Source organism: Papio anubis, unplaced genomic scaffold, assembly GCF_008728515.1.
Source record: "Papio anubis isolate 15944 unplaced genomic scaffold, Panubis1.0 scaffold72, whole genome shotgun sequence".
Classification (NCBI taxonomy): domain Eukaryota; kingdom Metazoa; phylum Chordata; class Mammalia; order Primates; family Cercopithecidae; genus Papio; species Papio anubis.
Window position 1 is genome coordinate 205,653 of NW_022167418.1, and position 22,611 is coordinate 228,263.

The window sequence follows — 22,611 nt, forward strand, 5'->3', positions numbered from 1 at the left end:
CTTTCCTTTATATTCCCACAGCTCAGCATAATGCCTGGGACAGGCTAATTATATAATGATATAGGTTTAATTGAATGAACAAATGATCGCATGGATGAACAAACAAATTAACATTTTATCTTCCATTACCATTGAACACAATGTAGAAGTAAATAAAGAACAGTTGTGAAACAAGTCTCTCACCTGAGGGAGGCAGAAGTTCTGCTAATTACACCAAATTTCCAGTGGTTAAAGAACGAGTGATGTGGGAATAGTAATATGACGCCTGTTACTTAGGGGGAAATAGGTGCTAATTTTAAAGAATAGTTGACATGAACTGCCAAAAAGCTACACATATTTCATAACTAACTGTGTATTACATGGTGTTTTTATTTTAAATTTAAGATACCTTTTTATGCAAATATACTACATAAGTATAGCTGATAAACCACATTTGGCCTGCTCAATCTGAGGGTTAAAAAAAGTCATGTATGTTTCAATTCTACCAAATATTACCTGCTTACTCTTCGTTTAATTGAGCCTCTCTAAAAATCATCTGGATAATGTTTGTTTGTTTGTTTTAACAGAAAGAATGCAATGAAGATTGTAACTTCAAAGAACTAATTCTGGAAAACCATTACAACACATATGCATCAGCTAAATGGACACACAATGGAGGGGAAATGTTTGTTGCCTTAAATCAAAAGGGGATTCCTGTAAGAGGAAAAAAAACGAAGAAAGAACAAAAAACAGCCCACTTTCTTCCTATGGCAATAACTTAATTGTATATGGTATATAAAGAACCAGTTCCAGCAGGGAGATTTCTTTAAGTGGACTGTTTTCTTTCTTCTCAAAATTTTCTTTCCTTTTATTTTTTAGTAACCAAGAAAGGCTGGAAAACTACTGAAAAACTGATCAAGCTGGACTTGTGCTTTATGTTTAAGACACTGCATTAAAGAAAGATTTGAAAAGTATACACAAAAATCAGATTTAGTAACTAAAGGTTGTAAAAAATTGTAAAACTAGTTGTACAATCATGGTGTTAGTAATAGTAATTTTTTCTTAAATTAATTTACCCTTAAGAGTATGTTAGATTTGATTATCTGATAATGATTATTTAAATATTCCTATCTGCTTATAAAATGGCTGCTATAATAATAATAATGCAGATGATGTTATATAAGGTATATCAGACCTACAGGCTGCTGGCAGGATTTGTCAGATAATCAAGCCACACTAACTATGGAAAATTAGCAGCATTTTAAATGCTTTCTAGTGAAAAATTATAATCTACTTAAACTCTAATCAGAAAAAAAGAATATTCTCCAAAAAATCTATTATGAAAGTCAGTAAAATAGATAATTTAACAAAAGTACAGGATTAGAACATGCTTATACCTATTAACAAGAACAAAATTTCTAATGCTGCTCAAGTGGAAAGGGTATTGCTAAAAGGATGTTTCCAAAAATCTTGTATATAAAATAGCAACAGTGATTGATGATAATACTGTACTTCATCTCACTTGCCACAAAATAACATTTTATAATTCCTCAAAGTAAAATTGAGAAATCTTTAAGTTTTTTTCAAGTAACATAATCTATCTTTGTATAATTCATATTTGGGAATATGGCTTTTAATAATGTTCTTCCCACAAATAATCATGCTTTTTTTCCTATGGTTACAGCATTAAACTCTATTTTAAGTTGTTTTTGAACTTTATTGTTTTGTTATTTAAGTTTATGTTATTTATAAAAAAAAAAACCTTAATAAGCTCTATCTGTTTCATATGCTTTTAATTTTAAAGGAATAACAAAACTGTCTGGCTCAACTGCAAGTTTCCCTCCCCTTTGTGACTGACACTAAATCTAGCACACAGCACTTGGGCCAGCAAATCCTGGAAGGCAGACAAAAATGAGAGCCTGAAGCAATGCTTACAATAGATGTCTCACACGGAACAATACAAATGTGTAAAAAATCTTTTGCCACATATTCTTGCCAATTAATTGGATCATATAAGTGAAATCATTACAAATATAAGTATTTACACGATTTTAAAGTTAGAATATATTTGAATGCATGAGTAGAAAAGTATCATATTTTAAAACTACGTGTATTTAAATTTAGTCATTTTCTAATCTCTAGAAATCTCTGCTCTTCAAAAGGTGGCAGCACTGAAAGTTGTTTTCCTGTTAGATGGCAAGAGCACAATGCCCAAAATAGAAGATACAGTTAGGAATAAGGGGCCCTGAATGTCATGAGGGCTTGAGGTCAGCCTACAGATAACAGGATTATTACAAAGATGAATTTCCACTTCAAAAGTCTTTCATTGGCAGATCTTGGTAGCACTTTGTATGTTCACCAATGGGAGGTCAACATTTACCTAACTTAAAAGGTATGCTAACCATTGTGGTTTTAATTTCAAAATATTTGTCATTCAAGTCCCTTTACATGAACAGTATTTGGTAATACATTTATAGATGAGAGTTATAAGAAAAGACTAGGTCAACAAAAACAATAGATTCATTTGATTTTCCTGTGGTTCATCTACATGACCAGGATGTAGGAAATTAGAAAGAACTGCCCTTCCTCAGATATACTCTTGGGAGAGAGCATGAATGGTATTCTGAACTATCACCTGATTCAAGGACTTTGCTAGCTAGGTTTTGAGGTCAGGCTTCAGTAACTGTATGTAGTCTTGCGAGCATACTGAGGGCAGAAGAGGACTTTGTTTTTCACATGTGTTTCCTTAGTGCCTAGCAGACTATCTGTCCATAATCAGTTTTCAGTGTGAATTCACTGAATGTTTATAGACAAAAGAAAATACATAATAAAACTAATCTTCATTTTTTAAAAGGGTAAAACATGACTATACAGAAATTTAAATAGAAATAGTGTATATACATATAAAATACAAGCTATGTTAGGACCAAATGCTCTTTGTCTATGGAGTTATACTTCCATTAAATTATATAGCAATGCTGAATTAGGCAAAACCAATATTTAGTGGTAAATCCATTCCTGGTAGTATAAGTCACCTAAAAAAGATTTTTAGAAACATGTACTTTAATTATTTTTCTCCTATTTTTAAATTTATTATGCAAATTTTACAAAATAAAACGTGCTCTAGTTACACACACTTAGAATTCTAGAATCTTAAAACTGTAAGGGGTCTCCATCCCTCTTACTCATTTGTAGTCTAGGAAACTGAGATTTTGATACACCTAAAGTCATGCAGCTGGAAAGATATACAACTGTCACAAGAGTCTAGATCAGTTAGCACATGCTTTCTACCCTTAGACTATTAGTATTATTAGCTAGTGGTCTTCTGGGTTTTTTGTTTTTTATTTCTATTGAGATATACATTTATACACAAACGTAACTATGTCTTGGCAATGCACTTCATACAGAATTACTAATCTATACCATGATGATTTGACTCAAAAGGAGAAGAGAAATTATGTAGTTTTCAATTCTGATTCCTATCCGTCTTTTGTTCACGAATGGAAAACTTTGTGCAAAATATACATATAAGACTTTCTAAAGTGTTCTTTGAAAGAGAAAATTAAATATATGAGTTTCTAACAATTAAAAAGGAAAAAATCAAAATACAAAATAACAAAAGTAAACAAAAGATACTTTCAAAGCAGTGAACAAAACATTTTGACGTAAGCCATAATATAAATTATAAATTAAAAATATAAAAGCCATAGTATAAATTGTCAGCCTTTGAACTGGCTACATATTCAATTTAATGACAGAAGAGAAGGGATGCTGGAGGTAAATGCTTAGGGTTTCTGTCTCATAGAGTTTGCTCTTCTGGTTCTCTAGGCTGCCAAACAACATAAAGATGTACAAGGGGACCTCGCTGTGGTAAAAGCAACCCTGTAACAACAAAAACTCTAAAACAGTGCCCCTCACGATTTTCTACTGAAATATCTCTAATAGTACAGGTATAAAATAAGAGGTTAGAGAATAGTGCAAAGCGGGCCCACCACAGGCAGAACATTTCTTTTCTCCTAACTGTGATTTTTGCATCTTACTCCATAATATATTTGTGGTTGTGTTAATATGACAATGTCTGCAATTAAACACCAGTAAGCAAAATTGATACATCAGAATGACTTATAGGGCTTATCAAGCAGTTTCCTTTACATCCCTACCCCACTGCCATTTACTTGAGCGTGAATGAGACACAAGAGATTCTTTGCCTCCCGTAATCCAACTTTACACATAAATAACACAAGGCTAAAGAAAACCAGAATTCAAATTCATCATGCGTAGGAGCAATAACAAAAATATTTAACAGTCAGTATGGGTGATTGCTGGCCAATCAGAATACATCACTGATCTACCAAAACGGAGGCAGGCCACTAGGACTAACTTGTGGGTATCATTCCTATGATCACCCTAAAACAGAGTTGGAAAAATATCTATTAACTTGTCTCTCTGGTTTGAATTCTCAATATGTATCTTAATATGAAATAGCTCATTAAAACTTCATGTGTAACTATTTCAGCATTGTTGTCAGCTTTATTCCACTTCTGTACAGCATTTATTTAACCAAGCTGCTGCTTTCAGTGAAGGTCACTTGTTCCTTCAGGGACACATATACACCCACCTATCCTTTAATTTTGAATGGTTTGTCGAGAAAATTTACTTTCTCTTGAGTTGAAAAGACTTGACAGGAAGCAAAAAATAATACAGTCCTAGCCTCTTTCCAGTAACATCTGATTTCTCCATTTTCAAACTATACTTCTCAGGGAACCAGATATTTACTCTCGTCTGGGAAAACGCCTCTTATGTTTTCCTTTTACTTCATGGTTATCATGTGGTTGCATTTTCCAAATCCTTATCATTGAATTTATGAGAGCCTACCCAAATGTATTTTCTTTCATTTATATTCTAATAATTGAAATGTGAGAAGAGAATAACATTTCACTTATGAAAAACCCTTCTCTTGATGAATCCTTCCACGTGTTAGTTATCTATTGCTGTGTAACAAATTAAAACTTAATGGCTTGAAACAAATATTTGTTTTCTCATAGTTTATGTGGCTCAGGAACCTGGGCATGGTTCAGCACAGTGTTTTTGGTCAGAATTCCTCATGAGGCTGCAATCAAGGTGTCGACCAGGGCTGTAGTCATCTACCTCAATATTCAACTCAGAAAGGGATCCACCTTAGATCCTCACTGGCTGTTGTCAGGACCTATCACGTCCTTACCATGTGGACCTCTCCACAGCACTGCTTACAACATTACAGTCCGTTTCCCACAGAGCAAGAAATCAGAGAGTGTGAGATAAAGTACCCAAAATGGAAGCCACAGGTTTGTTTGTTTTAATATATATAACCTAGTTCCAAAACTGATGTTACCTCTGCCTACACTCATGAGGAGGGTATTATACAAGGGCATACATACCAGAAGGTGGGGATCATTTTACAGGCTGCCTAATCCAAGTCATAAACTAGATGTTTTTAATGTCACTGCCATAAGCTGGGATTCTACAGGGTCTAATAAGCGTAATTCATGGCTTTCAGTGGAGATCCATTCAGCAGAGAAAGAGATGAAATATGTATATTCTCTGTGGAAACATTCTTGATTCTTCCTTGAGGGATACTGCGTGGTCCATTCCTACACAGGATAATTAAGAAAAGGTTTGAACCACAGTCTGGACTTCCTATTAGCCTGAGATGTGCCTACTTAGAACTCCCAATGTAGCTGAAAAACTAACAATATCCCTTTGCCTTCACATGAAGCAAATTACCCTGCCATCAGACTCAACGTGAAGATAATCCTCCCTTTAGCTGCCCTGCCTCAAGAGAATAAGATCATAGATGCCAGCTGGAATTCCTTTGGGCCATAGAGTGTTTTGTTCTACACAATGAAGGCAATAAGCCACAATTTACCCAAGACCATCTGAGAACAAGACCTAAAAAGACTTGAAAACAATTGATTTCAATGGTAGGTGCACACTGGTATCCCCTGTTCTATATATAATATATATATATTGCCTCTGCCTACACTCATGAGGAGAGTATTATACAAGGGCATACATACCAGAAGGCAGGGATCACTGGAAGCCATTTTACAGGCTGCCTAATCCAAGTCATAAACTTGGATTACATATATATAGAGAGAACAGGGGATATATATACACACACACATATATATACACACACACACATATACACACACACACACAGAGAGAGAGAGAGAGAGAGAAAGAGAGAGAGACAGAGAGTGAGACAGAGAGAGAAACAGAGAAAGAGAGTTAGGCCCCAACGCAGGCCAGTTACATCAGTGTATATGAGAGGCGGCCCATGCAGTGGTATTTTTAAAATTCCCCAGCAGATTCTAATGTGCCTCTGCAGTTGAGAACTAATTAGGTAAATACAAACAACAACAAAAACCAAAAAAACTTCTTCTGAAACTATGCCTGCTTCTTCATATTTGTCTCTTCTTTAAACACCTTGAAAGGCCTTATACCCTCCCAGTCCCTCCCACCCCTAGGTTTTCCTAGATGCCTCTGTATTTTCTGCTATTCACAACTGGGGCTCACAGGAAATGCACACACTAGAAAGAGAGCTACAATTGTTTTTGCATCAGAGTGATTATGGAATACAAAGTGCATAAAAGTTCTCCCTCCCCCACCACAGTCCATTCTCAAATAGAACAGTCAGAGTGATTCTGTTAAAATATATTTCAGATCATGCATCCTCTGTTTAAAACTGCAATTGTTTTCTATATTCTTCAGAATAGGAGCCTGTCCTTATAGTGGCTAAGGAGTGGCCATGGAAGAAGGTGAGTAATTAAAAACTTTGCTGCTGAATTAGGTGGGCAAAATAACAAGAAAAAGTAATAAAAATCTAGAGAAATTATGCACTTAAGTTGTTTGGCCGATATCCCGGAATTATCAGTTCATTTTAAAGAAATACTGGATACTATAGACAATATTTAATGGGTACAATCATTATTAGAATCATACTCAGAGGAAAAGGCATAGCTCTACATTGAAAAATGACAAATGAATGTACCTTTTTATGTTTGAAGTAAATATATTTAGGGCATGTACATATCACCTTAATAATTCTTCACTTGACTGAAATTTTTCCATTAATCAACCAATTAATAGATACAACTAGGCTAGATGAGAGGGCTTCTACTTTACTATTACTTCTTTATTATATATCTCCTATTGTTGATTGTTTTTGGTTACTTCAATTTTTTTACTAAGATAAATATGAACAATTTATATATGCTTCTTTATATTTCTGATTTTCTTAGGACGATTACAGGAAATAAAATTGAAAAACCGATTTTCTGAAAGTTTTTTCCAGAGTACATTTTAATTAGCAGTGCCGGGAGTAAATATTCTTATTTTTATACTCAAAATTTAGTCAGCTCTTATTCTTGTCTCTTCTTCCCTTTGACTCTGTGAATATGGTAAATCACCAACACTCAGCTAACTTCTTTCTCAACATCCATTCAGATTCATTGCTTTCTTCGTCCTTCTACAGCTTTATTACCTCATGCCTAGAATTTAGCAATAGTTCCTTAATCTTTCTTGTTTCAAATTCCTTCCCATCTCATATGCTGCCTAATTCTTTAATCTTCTTATAATACTGCTTTGACTATTTCAGTTGCCAACTGAAGACCCATATTGGCTCTTTTTTGCCTATTGGGTTTAGTTTAAATCTCTTAAACTAGCACCCAAAGCTGTCAAACAGTTGGCTCTAACGTGACTGTCCAATCTTCTCACTGTTCAATATAAACCTCATAGTTTCTTTAGTTCATTGTATATATCATGATTTACACAAGTTGTAAATTGATTCTGCCTTTGAGTTTTGTCTATACTGTCCCCACTGCTTAGAATATCTCTACGTCCTACTTTCAATCAATCCATACCCTGCTCTGCTCTTAAGGACAAAGCTCAAGTTTAATGAGCTATTCCCAAACTTGCCCCTGCCTTATAACAATTTTTTTCCTTCTCTGAATCCTATTGCACTCTAATATAGTAATTGATTGCACACACACACACACACATACACACATATATATGCAATGTTTATGTATACGTGTCTTCATCTACTTCAGTTAAACAAGCATATATTGACAATTCTACCATGTGTGTATCAGGCACTGTATGATAAATATATGTTGAGTGTGAAAAAAGTAAAAATAACTATTGCCTTTTTAAAATTCTGCATGGAATCTAGTAGGGAAATAGAACCTCAACAAGTACTTAATACTATTAATACTTGCTTACTAATTGACCCATATTAATAATCTATTGATAAAATATATAATAAATTTTATATACAAAGATGTTTCCAGTCTTGTAATCATGCCTACATAATCTTATCTATTGCTATACAAAGGTCTGTGTTATATATTGGCGAGTTCCTTTAGAATCTGTTTTTAAAAATATGCTATTTAACAAATGCAGCAATCACTATGTGAGGTAAAAACACATCTATATTTTTATAAAATTCTGTCAGTCACAGGTTTGAGAGCACAAAATACTTGATAGCATTGATAGTGATGCTAGTCCTGTATACAGTTTAAATAGCATCCATTAGGAAAGGCAAGAGATCAAAACTTTTTGCTTTTGAAGTACTTCATCTCTTATCCTTGAAAGCTTAGTGTGTTCAGCAATTCATGCTCATAGGCCTTCTTAGAATGAATCGTGTAACAATTGTGTAACATTTTTCAGCTTTTCTCCCTGTTCTTTATTCCTCTCTGTCATTGTTTTGCTAGGTGACAGTGCTTATCTCAATTCAACTTTAAGTTTCTACAGTTAACAACGGTAATTGTTCATTTTTCATATTTCTCATTTATTGTACATGTCACTCAACTAGCTACTCATTTGTCCAACTTTTATGATATTGCTCTATAATGAAAAAAGAAAAATGTTACTGTTTTGCTAATAAATCTTCCTAATTAGCTCCATTCACTGTTTCAAAAATAATATTTAGTTTTTTATTCTCTTTCAGAACAGAAATATTTATCATGTTTTAATGTTATTAAGGTTAAATCACAGGTGATATTTTATTGTCTTCTAAATACTTCATTTTCAAATTTTCTACATTAATATATATGATCTTTATTATCAGAATAACAATGGCAAATGTGGTTGAAAAAATTATCTTCTCCATATTCAGTTTTTATGGAGCTGGAAGAGTGGGATGTTGGTGCCGCATTGATGTAATAAATAGCATGGTCTTCTACATGAATGACCAAACCTGGTACCCACATTGCTCATCTCATTCAATTAACTAAACTCGCTGAAACTCCATAATTTCATAACAATGTAGTCATTGTTACCATATTTTAGTGGTGACTGTGTCCTGAATCTTCTTTTGAATCTGTTCCTTTTTCCAGTAATCACCAAGATTGCTCAACTCTTCTTACCTAATGTCCCTGTCTCATCTCTTCCTCACTACTTTCATGACCTCATTAAGTTGTACCTAAAGTTTAGCAATAGCATCCTATTTGTTTTTCTGTTCCAGGTCCTCATTGTCTCAATTCCTGTTTAGTTACCTAATATTCCTAAAACGTCATTTAAACTATGTCAATTACTAATTGTAGAACCCACGTGGTCTCTCTAGGGCTGACTGAATTTGGGTAAAATTCTTTAAACTGGAAATCAAAACCATCAACAAATTGGTTCCATCCATCCGGTCCAATCTCCTCACTGTTCATAAACTTCATAGTCTGCTTAGACCATTGTTCATGTCATTTTGTATACATACCATACTTCGTCCTGTCTCCGGGATTTGTCTATATTGTCTCTATCATCCAGAATGTCTCAACTTCTCACTATCAACCAATACCCTGCTCTGCCATCAAGAACAAAATCAAGATTCTCCTCTTCAATGAATTATTACCAGACTTGGTCCTGTCTTACAATGATTTTTCTCTTCTGTAAATTCCCACTGCATGTCAATCTATGCCATTGATCTAGCATTTAGAGAATTTTTATCTCTATCTCAATAGAGGATGGATAGGCATACCTATATGTCTATCCATGCATCTACACTTATCTACCTAAGCAACACAAATACACACATACTTATATAAATATATGTCCACATCTATTTCAGTTACACAAATATATAAAGGGGTCTGGGTATGTATGTATGTGTGTATATATATGTGTGTGTGTGTGTGTGTGTGTGTATGTGTGTGGTCAATAGTGCAGTGTCAGACACTATAATAGTGATAATAAAATCTATGCCTCAAAATTTAAAACAATTACATACCTATAGATATATAACCAATTTTATGAAGATCAGATTTGGAACAAATGAGCCTTTGGAACCACTAAGAACCATAAGTGATAGCTGACAGACTGTCAAGAAAAAAACTTCCTAAGTCTTTAGCATGTCAATTGTAGAGCACATGCGTAAGTTACCATTGTGCTTTGACCCTAACAGCAATTTTAATGCTTGAGTCTTATATATAAATATGCATATATCAAACAACTGCCAAACCAGTATCATCTCTATTGCCTTAGTGGGAGACACACACATACACACCCTAAACATAGACTCAGCAATAAATTCAAAAAATTCAATTGAATAGAGAAATGTGTATTGTCAAGAACTGCAATTTCAGTCTCATCTTTGTTGCAAACTTTCTGGTTGACTTCATTCTGTGTTTAACAAGGTCCAGTATTGTCCTGTAAGTCCATGTTACAAGATGGACTTTATTAGTGAAAACTTTTCCTAACATTTTGCTAGATTTATACATTGCACTGATTTACTCTAATGAAAACTTAACTGCCCTCTTAGGATACTGCTTCCTCTGCAGTCCTCTCAGTTGGAGGCTCTTTTTTTTTCCCCTCACACAGTATTCATACCACAGTCGAGAGGTGTGCGGTAGGTATATGTATGCCTACTACACATTCTATATAACTTATTTAATCACATTTGTTGGTTATTGTCTGTCTCTCCTCATTAGCCCATAAGTTCCATAAGGAAAAGCATACTGTCTGTTTTGTTCCCTTATGTATCCAAAGCTCCTTTAAGACTATCTGTTAAGCACTCAGTAAATATATTTAATACTCAAGAAATAAAAGGACTCAGTAAATGTTCATTGCACTCAGCAAATATTTATTAAACTAATGGACAAACCAATTTCAATTCAGTGACAGAATGATAGGCACATCTCACTGCAAAGAGTCATTCTAATACCTAAGCATGATACAAATGTGATTGTTGCAAATGAATAGAAATATATCACCTTGTTTTGTGCAAACTGATAACTAAATCTCTCAGGTAGTCAAACTCTTAGCATTCACTTCTTTATAACACAGGATTTTCATGTCATTTAGTATAATATGCTAATAATTCATTTCATAATATAATGGAAACCCACTGCTTTAAAATTAAACTCAGCCCCTCTGACTACTGCTACCAACCAACAGACCAATATATCTGGGGGAGGTATTTGCAGGTGATCTTATGGTAGACATGGAAAATTATCTTGGAAGTTAAATAACTTGAAATTGCTTGGTGAGCATGGCATCAAAGCAAAAGGAGACAAAATGTGTTTGAAATATACATATTCTCTAAATTATGATGAAATCTAACTCATAATAATCTGAATAGTTCCGTTAAATTTCTACCAAATTTCTGGTTCTCTGGGCTACTCTATGCTTTATATTATTCACTCTGCTTCTGTTCATATAGTCTTTCTCTACATAGTATAAAATACAATTAACAACAATACAACCTATTAAATTGCTACCACAATGGGAGTTTGTATGTCTGACCATCTTAAAGCACATTTCTGGGGTTTCCTCACTCCTTAGCTGTGCAAATTTCTTGGTTTTCTTTTAATGATGTATAATGAAAAGCATAATGTGGAAATTTTACTGGCTTAGTTCTCAAAGTGCTATTTGATATCTTACTTTTAATGGTTTCTTTTTTATTATCCCTGAGCATTGCTAATAGTGAAGAGGTAGCAAAATTAGAGGTGCAGACTAAAATCTGGGCTGGGCACGGTGGCTCATGCTGTAATCCCAGCACTCTGGGAGGCAAACGTGGGCAGATCACTTGAGGTCAGGAGTTTGAGACCAGTCTGGTCCACATGGAGAATCCCTGTTTTTACTAAAAATACAAAAATTAGCTGAATATGGTGGTGCATGCCTGTAGTCCCAGCTACTTGGGAGACTGAGGCAGAAGAATTGCTTGAACCTAAGAGGCAGAGGTTGCAGTGAGACAAGATCCCACCACTACACTTCAGCCTGGGTGACAGAGTTAGACTCTGTCTCGAAAAATAAAGTAAAAATAAAATAAAATCCAAGTAGCTCTTTATAACATAAGGAATCCTAAACCATCTGGCTATTACTTTGAATATTTCTGTAACATGTCATTTGCTCAATATCACCTAGTACTTGTGTATGAGTAACTACTGTGTTTCTTTTTAATGTTTATCTCCCTACAGTGCCAAGTACAGTAACGTGTACTAGGTACATAAAAGTACATGTTAGTTGAATATGAGGATTTTTCTTATTGCTTGTGGTTTAAGCTATAGTTTACAAAAATAATGAGATTTGTTAGTGTTTTAACATTAAAATCCAGACAAAGAGAAAAAATTAGATTTAGCAACTGGGGGAGAGGTATAAAAAGAGTTTTTAAAAATGATCTTTATTTGAGTTCAAAAGCTTAAATGGCATTGTACCACAATAAAGAAATTAACATTAAAACTTTAGTCTTGTAAATAATCTAACAATACACTGTTTAAGAAGAGCTGGCTTATAAATCATGAGTCATTCCAGATACTGAAATTCTATAACTGCTTACATTCCAGTCCTAAAAAGGGAGATATCATGACGTTTTGTTTGGAAGGCAAATTTTAACTATCCACGGTGTGTTTATTTCATTAAAATAAAACAGAAAGTCCTCTTTGTTAAAATTCTGGAAAAAAGTTAACTTCACATTACAATAAGCATCTCAAATGTTGAAAAAACGAAATCATGTTTTAAATATGTTTTAGATTAGAAGAAGCAATTCTAAGACAGCAGTATATATGGAGCACAGAATATTTCTTTTAAGTCATATATACGTATATGCATTCATGTGTACATATACTAATGTTTTACCCCAGTTCCGCTCTTTATCTGCCTTAGCTTTCCTCCAGCACACAGAATAAGGTTTTAGTATACACAGAGTCTCACACACACACACACACACACACACACACACAGACAGCTATAGAGAAGGAAGAGTTCTCAGATCATGAATCCTAAACCACCAGTCTCTATCACTAATTACACCTGAACAGTCAGCAATCACTTTGGAAGATTGTTCAGCACCTATGGATAGAAGTCATTAAACAACAAAATGTTAGAAAAGGGGAATATAGAAATATTCTACTCACCTCATTTTTCAGTTGTAAAAATAAAGCTCAGAGGGGTTGTATGACCTGCTCAAAGACATTCAAGTTCTTTATGTGCAAGTTGAATACATTAGAGCAGATGAAACATTAGGGACTATAGTATAGAAATGCCTCCAAAGAAAAACATACTTATGGCACCAGTAAATACATGATCTGAATCTTATGTTCAAAGAATTCTCCACAATGATGACTGTATCCAGACTGGGGGTAAGGAACACAGAAACTGTAAAGCAACAAACAGTATAGGGAAGCTCTCAGATACCATGAGCCAAGTCCCTTTGCAATGATTTCCTATAGGATAGGAATGTTTTAATTTCTCACTGTCAATCCACACCCTGCTCTGCCATCAAAGACAAAATCAATGAGTTGGGGGGGGAGGCACTCACTGACCACTAACTGATATAAAAACACAGAAGATAGTTTTAAAAGTAGATTAAAGCTCTGGAGAAATATGAGATGCTCAAAGTTCAAAAAAGAAACTCATAAATTTGAACAACCTTCTTTCTTAAGTAGATTTCCTAGTAGTCACAATCTAAGCAGAAGATTACAGAAAAAATACCTCTTTAGTGATCTTTATCTTTCTGAAATGGTACAACAACTTCGCTTTTAATTCTACCATCAGAAACAGTGGTGTGTGGTTGACATGTAATTCTCGATGGAGGCTGTGTGGCCTCCTACTAGCCTTTCTGGCCTTTCTACTAGCATCTTTCTTCATTCACCCTCACCTATTAAAATTTAATCCAGGAAAAGACATAAAAACTCATTCACATTTGCCATAAATGAAGGATTAAGGCTATGGTAACTCTCATAAGTTACAACACTTATTCTATGATGATAATTTTAAACCTTAATATAATTACAAGCCTGTAAACTCAAATGGCTGATAGGCAGTATGTGAAGTGGTTATGAGTTCAGCTCTATGGCCAAAATTTCTTGAATTTCAATTCATATTCTAGCACTGATCAGTTATGTGGCTTCGGGAAAGTTACTTAACTTATATTTTGGTTTCATCACTTATAAAATGAAGATGATAATAAAAGTCACCTGTCACATAAAAAGATTACTCATTTATGAGAGTAAGGCATAGCCTTAGCTCTATTAAGTTAACACACTTTATCAAGTACATATTTCAAACTGAAGATTTTCCCAGGTTGAACATGAATTATTAAATTAAAATTTGAGCAATAAATTAAAAGAAACAGCCACTATAACCTGGCCCTTGCTCCCACAGCTTAGACCATCTCATCCAGAAACAAAAAAATCTTGTCACGTTTTAGCATCAGATACAAAAAGTATATTTCAAATATTTAGGGATAAATAAAATATATAATACATTTTCAAGCTTTCCATTTAAAAGGCACAGAGTGCCAAGTTGAAAAAAGAATCAAGACCCAATAGTTTGCTATCTTCAAGAGATCCATCTCACGTGAAATGACACCCATAGACTCAAAATAAAGGGATGGAAAAGGATCTGTCAGCCAAATGGAAAACAAAAAGAGCAAGGGTTACTATTCTTATATCAGACAAAACAGACTCTAAAACAACAATAATCAAAAAGGACAAAGAAGGGCATTACATAATGATAAAGTATTCAATACAACAAAAAGACTTAACTATCCTAAATATACATACACCCAATAAAAATGCAAAATAAAAATAGCTTTTTTTCCTATATAGTAGCATGAATAATCAAAATTGAAAGTTTAAAATGCCATGTATAATTGGAAAAAGATGTGTCTGTACAGTAAAAACTAGAAAACACTGCTGAGAGAAATTAAAGAAGCATTATATAAATATAGGCATATTCTATGTTTGTGAACTGAAAAACTCATTTTGTTAAGATACCAATTCTCCCCAACTTAATCAATACAATGTATTTAAAATGAAGATGACCAAGTATATATTTTAGAAACTGACTAGCAGTTTTTCAAATTTATATTGAAATGAAAAGAATCTAGAATAATCAAAATAATTGTGTAAAAGAAGCACAAAGCTGGAGGACTTATAGTACCTGACTTCAAGATACATTATTAAACTACAGTTTTAAAGGTAGCTGGTTATTGGCATCAATGGAACAGAATACAGAGAACAGACATAAACCAATATGTATGGTCAATTGATTTCTAAGATAATTCGATGAGGAGAGGAAAATCTTTTCAACAAATGGTGCTGAAGCAATATGCAAAGAAGTGATTCTTAATGTTTATACATATAATTAAGAAAAATTACTCAAAATGAATTAGAGACCTAAAAGTAAGAGCTACAACTGTAAACTATAAAGCTATATACTATAAGATTTCCAGAAGAAAATATAAAATATATTAGTGAAATTTGGTTTACAAATATTATTAAATAGAATGCAAAAAGCACAAACTATATTAAAAAATTGATAAATGGGTTTCTTCTAATTATAAACTTTTGCTCTTTAAAAGATGTTATTAAGAAATGAAAGGGCAAGCCACATACTGGGAAAAACATTTGCAAAATATATATCTGAAAAAGGAACTGTTTCTAAACATATGAATAACTTCTTTCTAGGCTGCAGTGAGTTATGATCATGCCACTGTACTCCAGCCTGGGCGACAGAGCAAGATCCTGTCTTTAAAAACGAGCTAACTAAAAAAAACTAAAAAACAAACAAACAAAAAACGAACTAACTAAATAAATAAGCATAAAATACATAAAGAACTCTTATAACTCAATAAGAAGACAAACAACTCAAATAAAAATGGCCAAGATATTTGAACCAACACTTCAGCAGACACTCAATAACCTGTGAGAGCAGCTGTGAGGGCAGAACCCCACAAAGCCACAGGGGTGAAACTGCTCAAGGCCTTTGATGCCCATCCTTTGCACCAGTGTGCCCTAGATGTGGGACATAAAGTCAAAGGAGGTTATTTTGGAGCTTTAAGATACATGGATGGCAAATAAGCACATGAAAAGAAGCAAATAAGCACATGAAAAGAAGCTCATCATGATTGGTCATTAGAGAAATTAAAATAAAACCTAACTAAATACCAGTATATAACTCACAAGAATAGCTAAAATTAAAAAGACCATACCAAGTGTTAGTAAGGAAGTAGAGTAACTATAACTTGTATAGTGGTAGAAATGTAAAATTTTGGATAAGATATTGGCAATTTCTTAAAATGTTATACATACGTGATATAGTTTGGATATCTACCCCCAACCAAATCTCATGTTGAAATGTAATCCCCAATGTTGGATGTGGGGCCTGGTAGGAGGTGGCTGGATCATGGGGGCAGATCCCTCAAGAATGGCTTGGGCCATTCCCTTGGTGATAAGTGAGTTCTTGCTCTGAGTTCACATGAGGTCTGGTTGTTTAAAATTGTGTGGCACCACTGCCCCCCTCTTGCTTGATCCTGCTTTTGCCATGTGACACGACTGCTCTCCCTTCACCTTCTGCCATGATTGTAAGCTTCCTGAGGCCTCTCTAGAAGCTGTGCTTCCTGAGGCCTCTCTGCCAGCGCTGTGCTTCCTGTAAAGCCTCTAGAACCATGAGCCAATTCAACCTCTGTTTGTTGTAAATTACCTAGTCACAGGTATTCTTTTATAGCAATACAAGAATGAACTAATACAGAAAGTAGGTACCAGGAGTAGGGCATTGCTGTAAAGATACCTGAAAATGCAGAAGCAGATTTGGAACTGCATAATGGGCAGAGGCTGGAAGAGTGTGGAAGGCTCAGAAAAGGACAGGAAGATGAGGGAAAGTTCAGAACTTCTTGGAAACTAGTTAAATGGTTGTGGTCAAAATGCTGACAGTGAAGCCCAGGCTGATGAGGTCTCAGATGGAAATTTATTGGGAACTGGAGCAAAGGTCACCTGTGTTGTGCCTTACCAAAGAACTTGGCTGCATTGTTTCCCTACCCTAGGGATCCGTGAAAGCTTGAACCTCAGAGTGATAATTTAGGGTATCTGGTGGAAGACATTTCTAGGCAACAGGGTATTCAAGATGTAACCCTGGCTGCTTGTAACAGCTGACACTCAGATGCAGGAGCAAAGAAATGATCAATGTGGAACTCATATTTAAACAAGAAGCATAACATAAAAGTTTAGAAAATTGGCAACCTAGCCATGTGGCAGAGAAAGATAAGGCTTTTTTGGGAGAATAATTCAAGTAGGCTTTATAGCAATGGCTTGCTAGAGAAATTTGCATAACAAAAAGGGAGTCAAGTGCTAATAGCCAAGACAATGGGAAAAAGACTTTGAAAGCATCCCAGAAATCTAAGACACAGGCCCTCTAGTTACAGGCCCTGAGGCCTAGGAAGACTAAAAGATTTTATGGGTCAGGCCCAGGGACCTGCTGCCCTGCACAGTCTTGGGCCACTGCTCTCTGCATCCCAGCTGCTTCAGTTCTAGCTGGGGCTTTAAAACGCCCAGGTACAGCTTGAGCTGCCACTTTGGAGAATGCAAGCTATAAAATTTGGCAGCTTCCTCATGGTGTTAAGCCTGTAGGTGCACAGAATGCAAGAGTGAAGAATGTTTTGCAGCCTCTGCTTAGATTTGAGGATGTATGAAAAAGCCTGGTTGCCCAAGAAGACGCCTGCTGCAGGGGCAGAGCCTTCATAGATAACCTTTATTAGGGCAGTAAAGAGGGAAAATGTAGGGTAAGAGCCCCCACACAGAGTACCCACTGGGACACTGCCTAGTCGAGCTGTGAGAAGGGGCCACTGCCCTCCAGACCCGAGAATGGTAGATCTACTGGCAGCTTGCACCCTGAACCTGAAAAAGTCACAGGCACTCAATAACCCGTGAGAGCAGCGATGGGGGCAGAACCCCACAAAGCCACAGGAGTGAAGCTGCCCAAGGCGTTTGGTGCCCATCCTTTGCATCAGTGTGCCCTAGATGTGGGACATAAAGTCAAAGGAGGTTATTTTGGAGCTTTAAGATTTAGTGACTGCTCTGCCAGGTTTGAACTTGCATTGGGCCTTCAGTTCTTTTCTTTTGGCTGATTTCTCCCTTTTGGAGTGGCAATGTTAACCCAATGCCTACACTCCCATTGTATTTTGGAAGTAAGTAACTTGTTTTTGACCTTACAGGCTCATAGGCTGAAGAGACTTGCCTTGTTTTAGATGAGACTTTGGACTTTTGAGTTAATGCTGGAATGAGTTAAGATTTTTGGATACTGTTGGGAAAGCATGATTGTATTTTGCAATGTGAGAAGGACAAGATTTGGGAGGGGTCGGGGGTGAAATGATATAGTTTGGATATTTGTCCCTGTCCAAATCTCATGCTGAAATGTAATCTCCAGTGTTGGAGGTGGGGCGTGGGGGAAGTGGTTGGATCATGAAGGCAGAGCCCTCATGAATGACTTGGGCCGTCCCTTGGTGATAAGTAAGCTCTCACTCTGGGTTAACATAAAATTTGGTTGTTTAAAAGGGTGTGGCACCTCCCTTCCACTTTCTCTCACTTGCTTCTTCTTTCACCATGTGATGTGCCTGCTCCCCCTTTGCCTTCTGCCATGAGTGCAAGCTTCCTGAGGCCTTCCTAGAAGCTGAGCAGATACCAACACCATGCTTTCTGTAAAGCCTGCAGAACCATTAGCCAATTAAGCCTCTTTTTTCCTAAATTACCCAGGTTCAGATATTTATTTATAGCAATGTAAGAATGACCTCATATACTACATAACCATGCTGCTCTGCCATCCCACTATTAGATATTTATCAAAGAGAAATAAAATTCTATATCCAAACAAATACTTGTATATAAATGTTCATAGCAGCTATATTTATAATAGCCAAATACTGAAAACAATACAAATATCCACCAAGAGATGAATGAACAACTCATATTATAGTCCCACTATGGAGGACTACTATTCAGCAATACAAAGGAACAGATTATTAATACATGTAACAACATGAATGAATCTCACAATAATTATGTGGAATAAAAAATGTTAGTTGAAAAACAGCATGCACTCTATATAATTTCATTTATGTAAAATTCTAGAAAATTGCAATCTAACCTATAGTGACAAAAATCACATAAATGATTGCCTGGGAATTGGTGGCAAGAAGGAATTACAAAAAAAGCATAACGAACTTTTGAGAGAGATAGATATGTTTTTTAGTTCAAATTGTAATGGTTTTAAAAATTTATACATATGTCAAAACTCATCAAATTTTACACTTTAAATATACGCAGTTTATTGTACACCAATTAGATCTCAAAAAAGCTGAGAAAAACATGTAATTATTTGAAACAAAAGTCATGACACTATATAACATGAGGCTTTTATGTAGATACATTTGACAATAGCACAAAAGACAAGGGGGTGTATATGTAACTATACTGCTCCAAGGTCCTACATTTTAAGTGAAGTAGAACAATATTAACTTTAGATAGTATTTTGATAATTTAAGAATGCATTTTGTAAGCATTAAAGTGGCCTCAAAAAATACAAACGTGGTACAGGTAAATAGCCAACAGAGGAATTAAAATAGAATGACAAAAATATTCAATTAACCAAAAGAAGACAGGAAAGTATAACTGAAAAACAAAGAACAGATGGAATAAATCTCTAAACAAATAGAAACTAGTAGAAATAAGATTAACCATATCAATAATTACTTTAAACATAAATGAAGTAACACTCCCAATTAAAGTGAAGAGATTGTCATCCTGAATTAAAAAAAAAACAAGACTCAACTACAGTTTATTTACAAAAAGTATGCTTTATAAGAACATGAACTAGTTACATGTAAAATGATGAGAAAAGATACCATGTGAACCATAAGCATTGGAAATCTGAAGTGTCTATATTAAGATCGGACAAAATAGAACTCAAAAAAAGGAGAATTATCATAGTTACAAGGGAACATTTTATACTAAAGGAAAAACTTAATAAAAGTATATTTGCTCAATAATTTTAAAATGGCTACTGCAAAAATCAATAACATTAAAGGGAGAAATAGATAATCCTAAAATTATATTTTCATATCCCCTCCAGTAATTAACAGAACTAAATAAAATATCATTGAAGACATAAAATTAGGGTGAGCAAATTTTTTCTATAAAAGGCAAGTCGGTATTATAGGATTTTCAGACCACTGTAGTCTCTGTTGCATATTCTTCATTTTGTTTTATGTTTTTGTTTTTTTACAACCCTTAAAAATGTAAAAACCATTCTAAGTTCATAGAATGTATAAAAACATGCTACACACCAGATTTAATCCACAGGCTACAGTTAGCTGACTCGATACAGAAGATCTGAATAATACTATTAGCCACCTTGATCTGAGATTTTTTTTTTAACTGCAGATATACATTCTTCTCAAGTATACATGGAATGTTCACCAAGACAGACCACATCCTGGACCATAAAACAAGTCTCAATACATTGCAAAAGATCATACAGAGTATGTCCTCAGACCACAGTTTTTTAAATTAGAAATCAGTAATTTTAAGATATCTAGAAAAGTCCCAAACATTTGGAAATTAAACAACACTTTTCTAAATAACCCTACTTTGACCTACTGATGGGTCAAAGTAGGAATTATAGTAAATATTAGAACATTTTAAATTAAGTGATAAAATACAACATATCTAAATACAACACACTTAAAGCAGTGCTTAGGGAAATTTAATCTTTAATTGCTTACGTGAAAAAAGAAAAAAGAAAATGATTCAAAGAACAAGGAAAATATAAATAATTGGTAGGTAAAGGATATATGGAGTTCTTTATGCTATTCTTATCACTTTTCTGTTACTTAAAATTAAAAAGAAAATGGAAAGTTCATAAAAAATCTCTTAATTTAGTTAGTCACATGTGAGGGTGAGAAGCAAAAACAGATAAACAAAATTGGCTCAAGGTAGTAGACTACTCCTCTTTCTATTAGAAATCCCAGAAATGAGCCTCCCACCCCCCAGAACAAATATGAACGAAGTTTTGTTAAACCACTGAGGGTGACAGCAAACAAGAAAATTTCTTGTAACTAATAAAAGATAGAAATCATATTGGATGATATATACTGGGATAAGAATACAGAAGACCACAGTTAAAACAGTGATGCTCTAAATTCAAAATTCTCAGATCTGAAGAATAATAATTAACTAATTAAATAATTCCAGAATCAGAGATTAACTAAAGAATAACTTCCCAAAGAGTAGGCTGGGTAGGTTAATTCCTCCTCTTCCTTGGCCTATATCAAGGTATAGGTTAGAAAGCTATTTCCCTCTGCATTAGTGGTTTGTTAACATTGCCTGCACATGAAATCATCTGAGGCACTGAGGAGCTTTAAACATTACTCAGCCTAGATTCTAATTTAACTGGTCAGACATGAAACCTGAGCATTAGACTTATGTTTGGTATTAAAGAAATAGCATAAACAGGAGGGAAATAAACTTGCCTTATAAAGCTTATTAATGTAGAGTAACTGAGGACTTTGGTCCTGGCACAAGAATTTGGCATGTGGCGCAAAGGAACAGAAAAGAATATTAAAATGTAAATGAATGGGTATTTCAAGTAGGCTATAAGTGGACTATTTAATAAATGGATCATTTGGGAAAAAAAACCCCATCATATTGGAATACAACTATGCTGCTTATAACAACGAGTTAAATTAAATATGGAAATTTAAAAATACTAGAAAAAATGTAGGTATTTTTATAATCTTAGTTAAGTCTTGACAAACACACCACAAAACTGAAACCCTAAAGAAAACATAATTTAAATGAACAAAGTAAAAAATGTAAACTTATCTATTGAGACAACACATGATTAACAGCAACACAAGTAAAAGTGAGAATATCTGTAGTATACATAAAGATAAAAAGGATAAAAATTTTAAAAAATCATTATTTTATAACACGCAAATGGAAAAAGGACTTAAGTGTGTACCACTATAACATCAATCTATAAATCAAATGTTACTAAAATAACATTTAAAAATAAATAAGTAAATCATTAGAAAATTCTGCCTAATAAATAACTTAATTGATTTTTGCTACCTATTCCATTTTGCAGTATACAAAAACTTTACTTACTAGTTGTTATACGTTCTTGACTGTCTGCAATTCTTTCCTTTACTGATTTTGCAGGTGCTTTTTTGCTACCGTGAATAGTGGTTGTGGAGAGTTCTTTCAGTTTCCAGTGGGTCCAAAAGCCTTTTTGAGGTTTTAAACCTGTTAATATAAAATACATATTTAGCCAAATAAATTCGGATTTTGAAAATACCTTTTAATTTGTCAAAGCATTTTTATGATA

The 22,611-nt window shown here is 34.4% G+C and overlaps 2 protein-coding genes across 9 annotated transcripts in view; one reads left to right on the forward strand and one right to left on the reverse strand.

Moving 5' to 3' along the window:
- The window catches only part of LOC101019167 (fibroblast growth factor 7), a 68,389-nt gene extending 63,895 nt beyond the window's left edge, over positions 1-4,494 (forward strand). Inside the window, exon 4 of the mRNA XM_003900913.5 lies at positions 567-4,494. Within this exon, the coding sequence (XP_003900962.1) occupies positions 567-761 (195 nt within the window). The 3' untranslated portion in view covers positions 762-4,494. The remainder of the gene's footprint in view (positions 1-566) is intronic.
- Positions 1-22,611, reverse strand: part of LOC101020448 (protein FAM227B) — a 290,771-nt gene that overhangs the window by 168,957 nt on the left and 99,203 nt on the right. For 7 of the 8 annotated variants that reach the window (XM_031662518.1, XM_031662519.1, XM_031662520.1 and 4 more), the window contains one exon: positions 22,392-22,529. In XM_031662518.1, the coding sequence (XP_031518378.1) occupies positions 22,392-22,529 (138 nt within the window). Of the gene's footprint in view, positions 1-5,282; positions 5,610-22,391; positions 22,530-22,611 lie in introns of those variants that run through there. The other variant, XM_031662524.1, reaches the window with a different exon arrangement.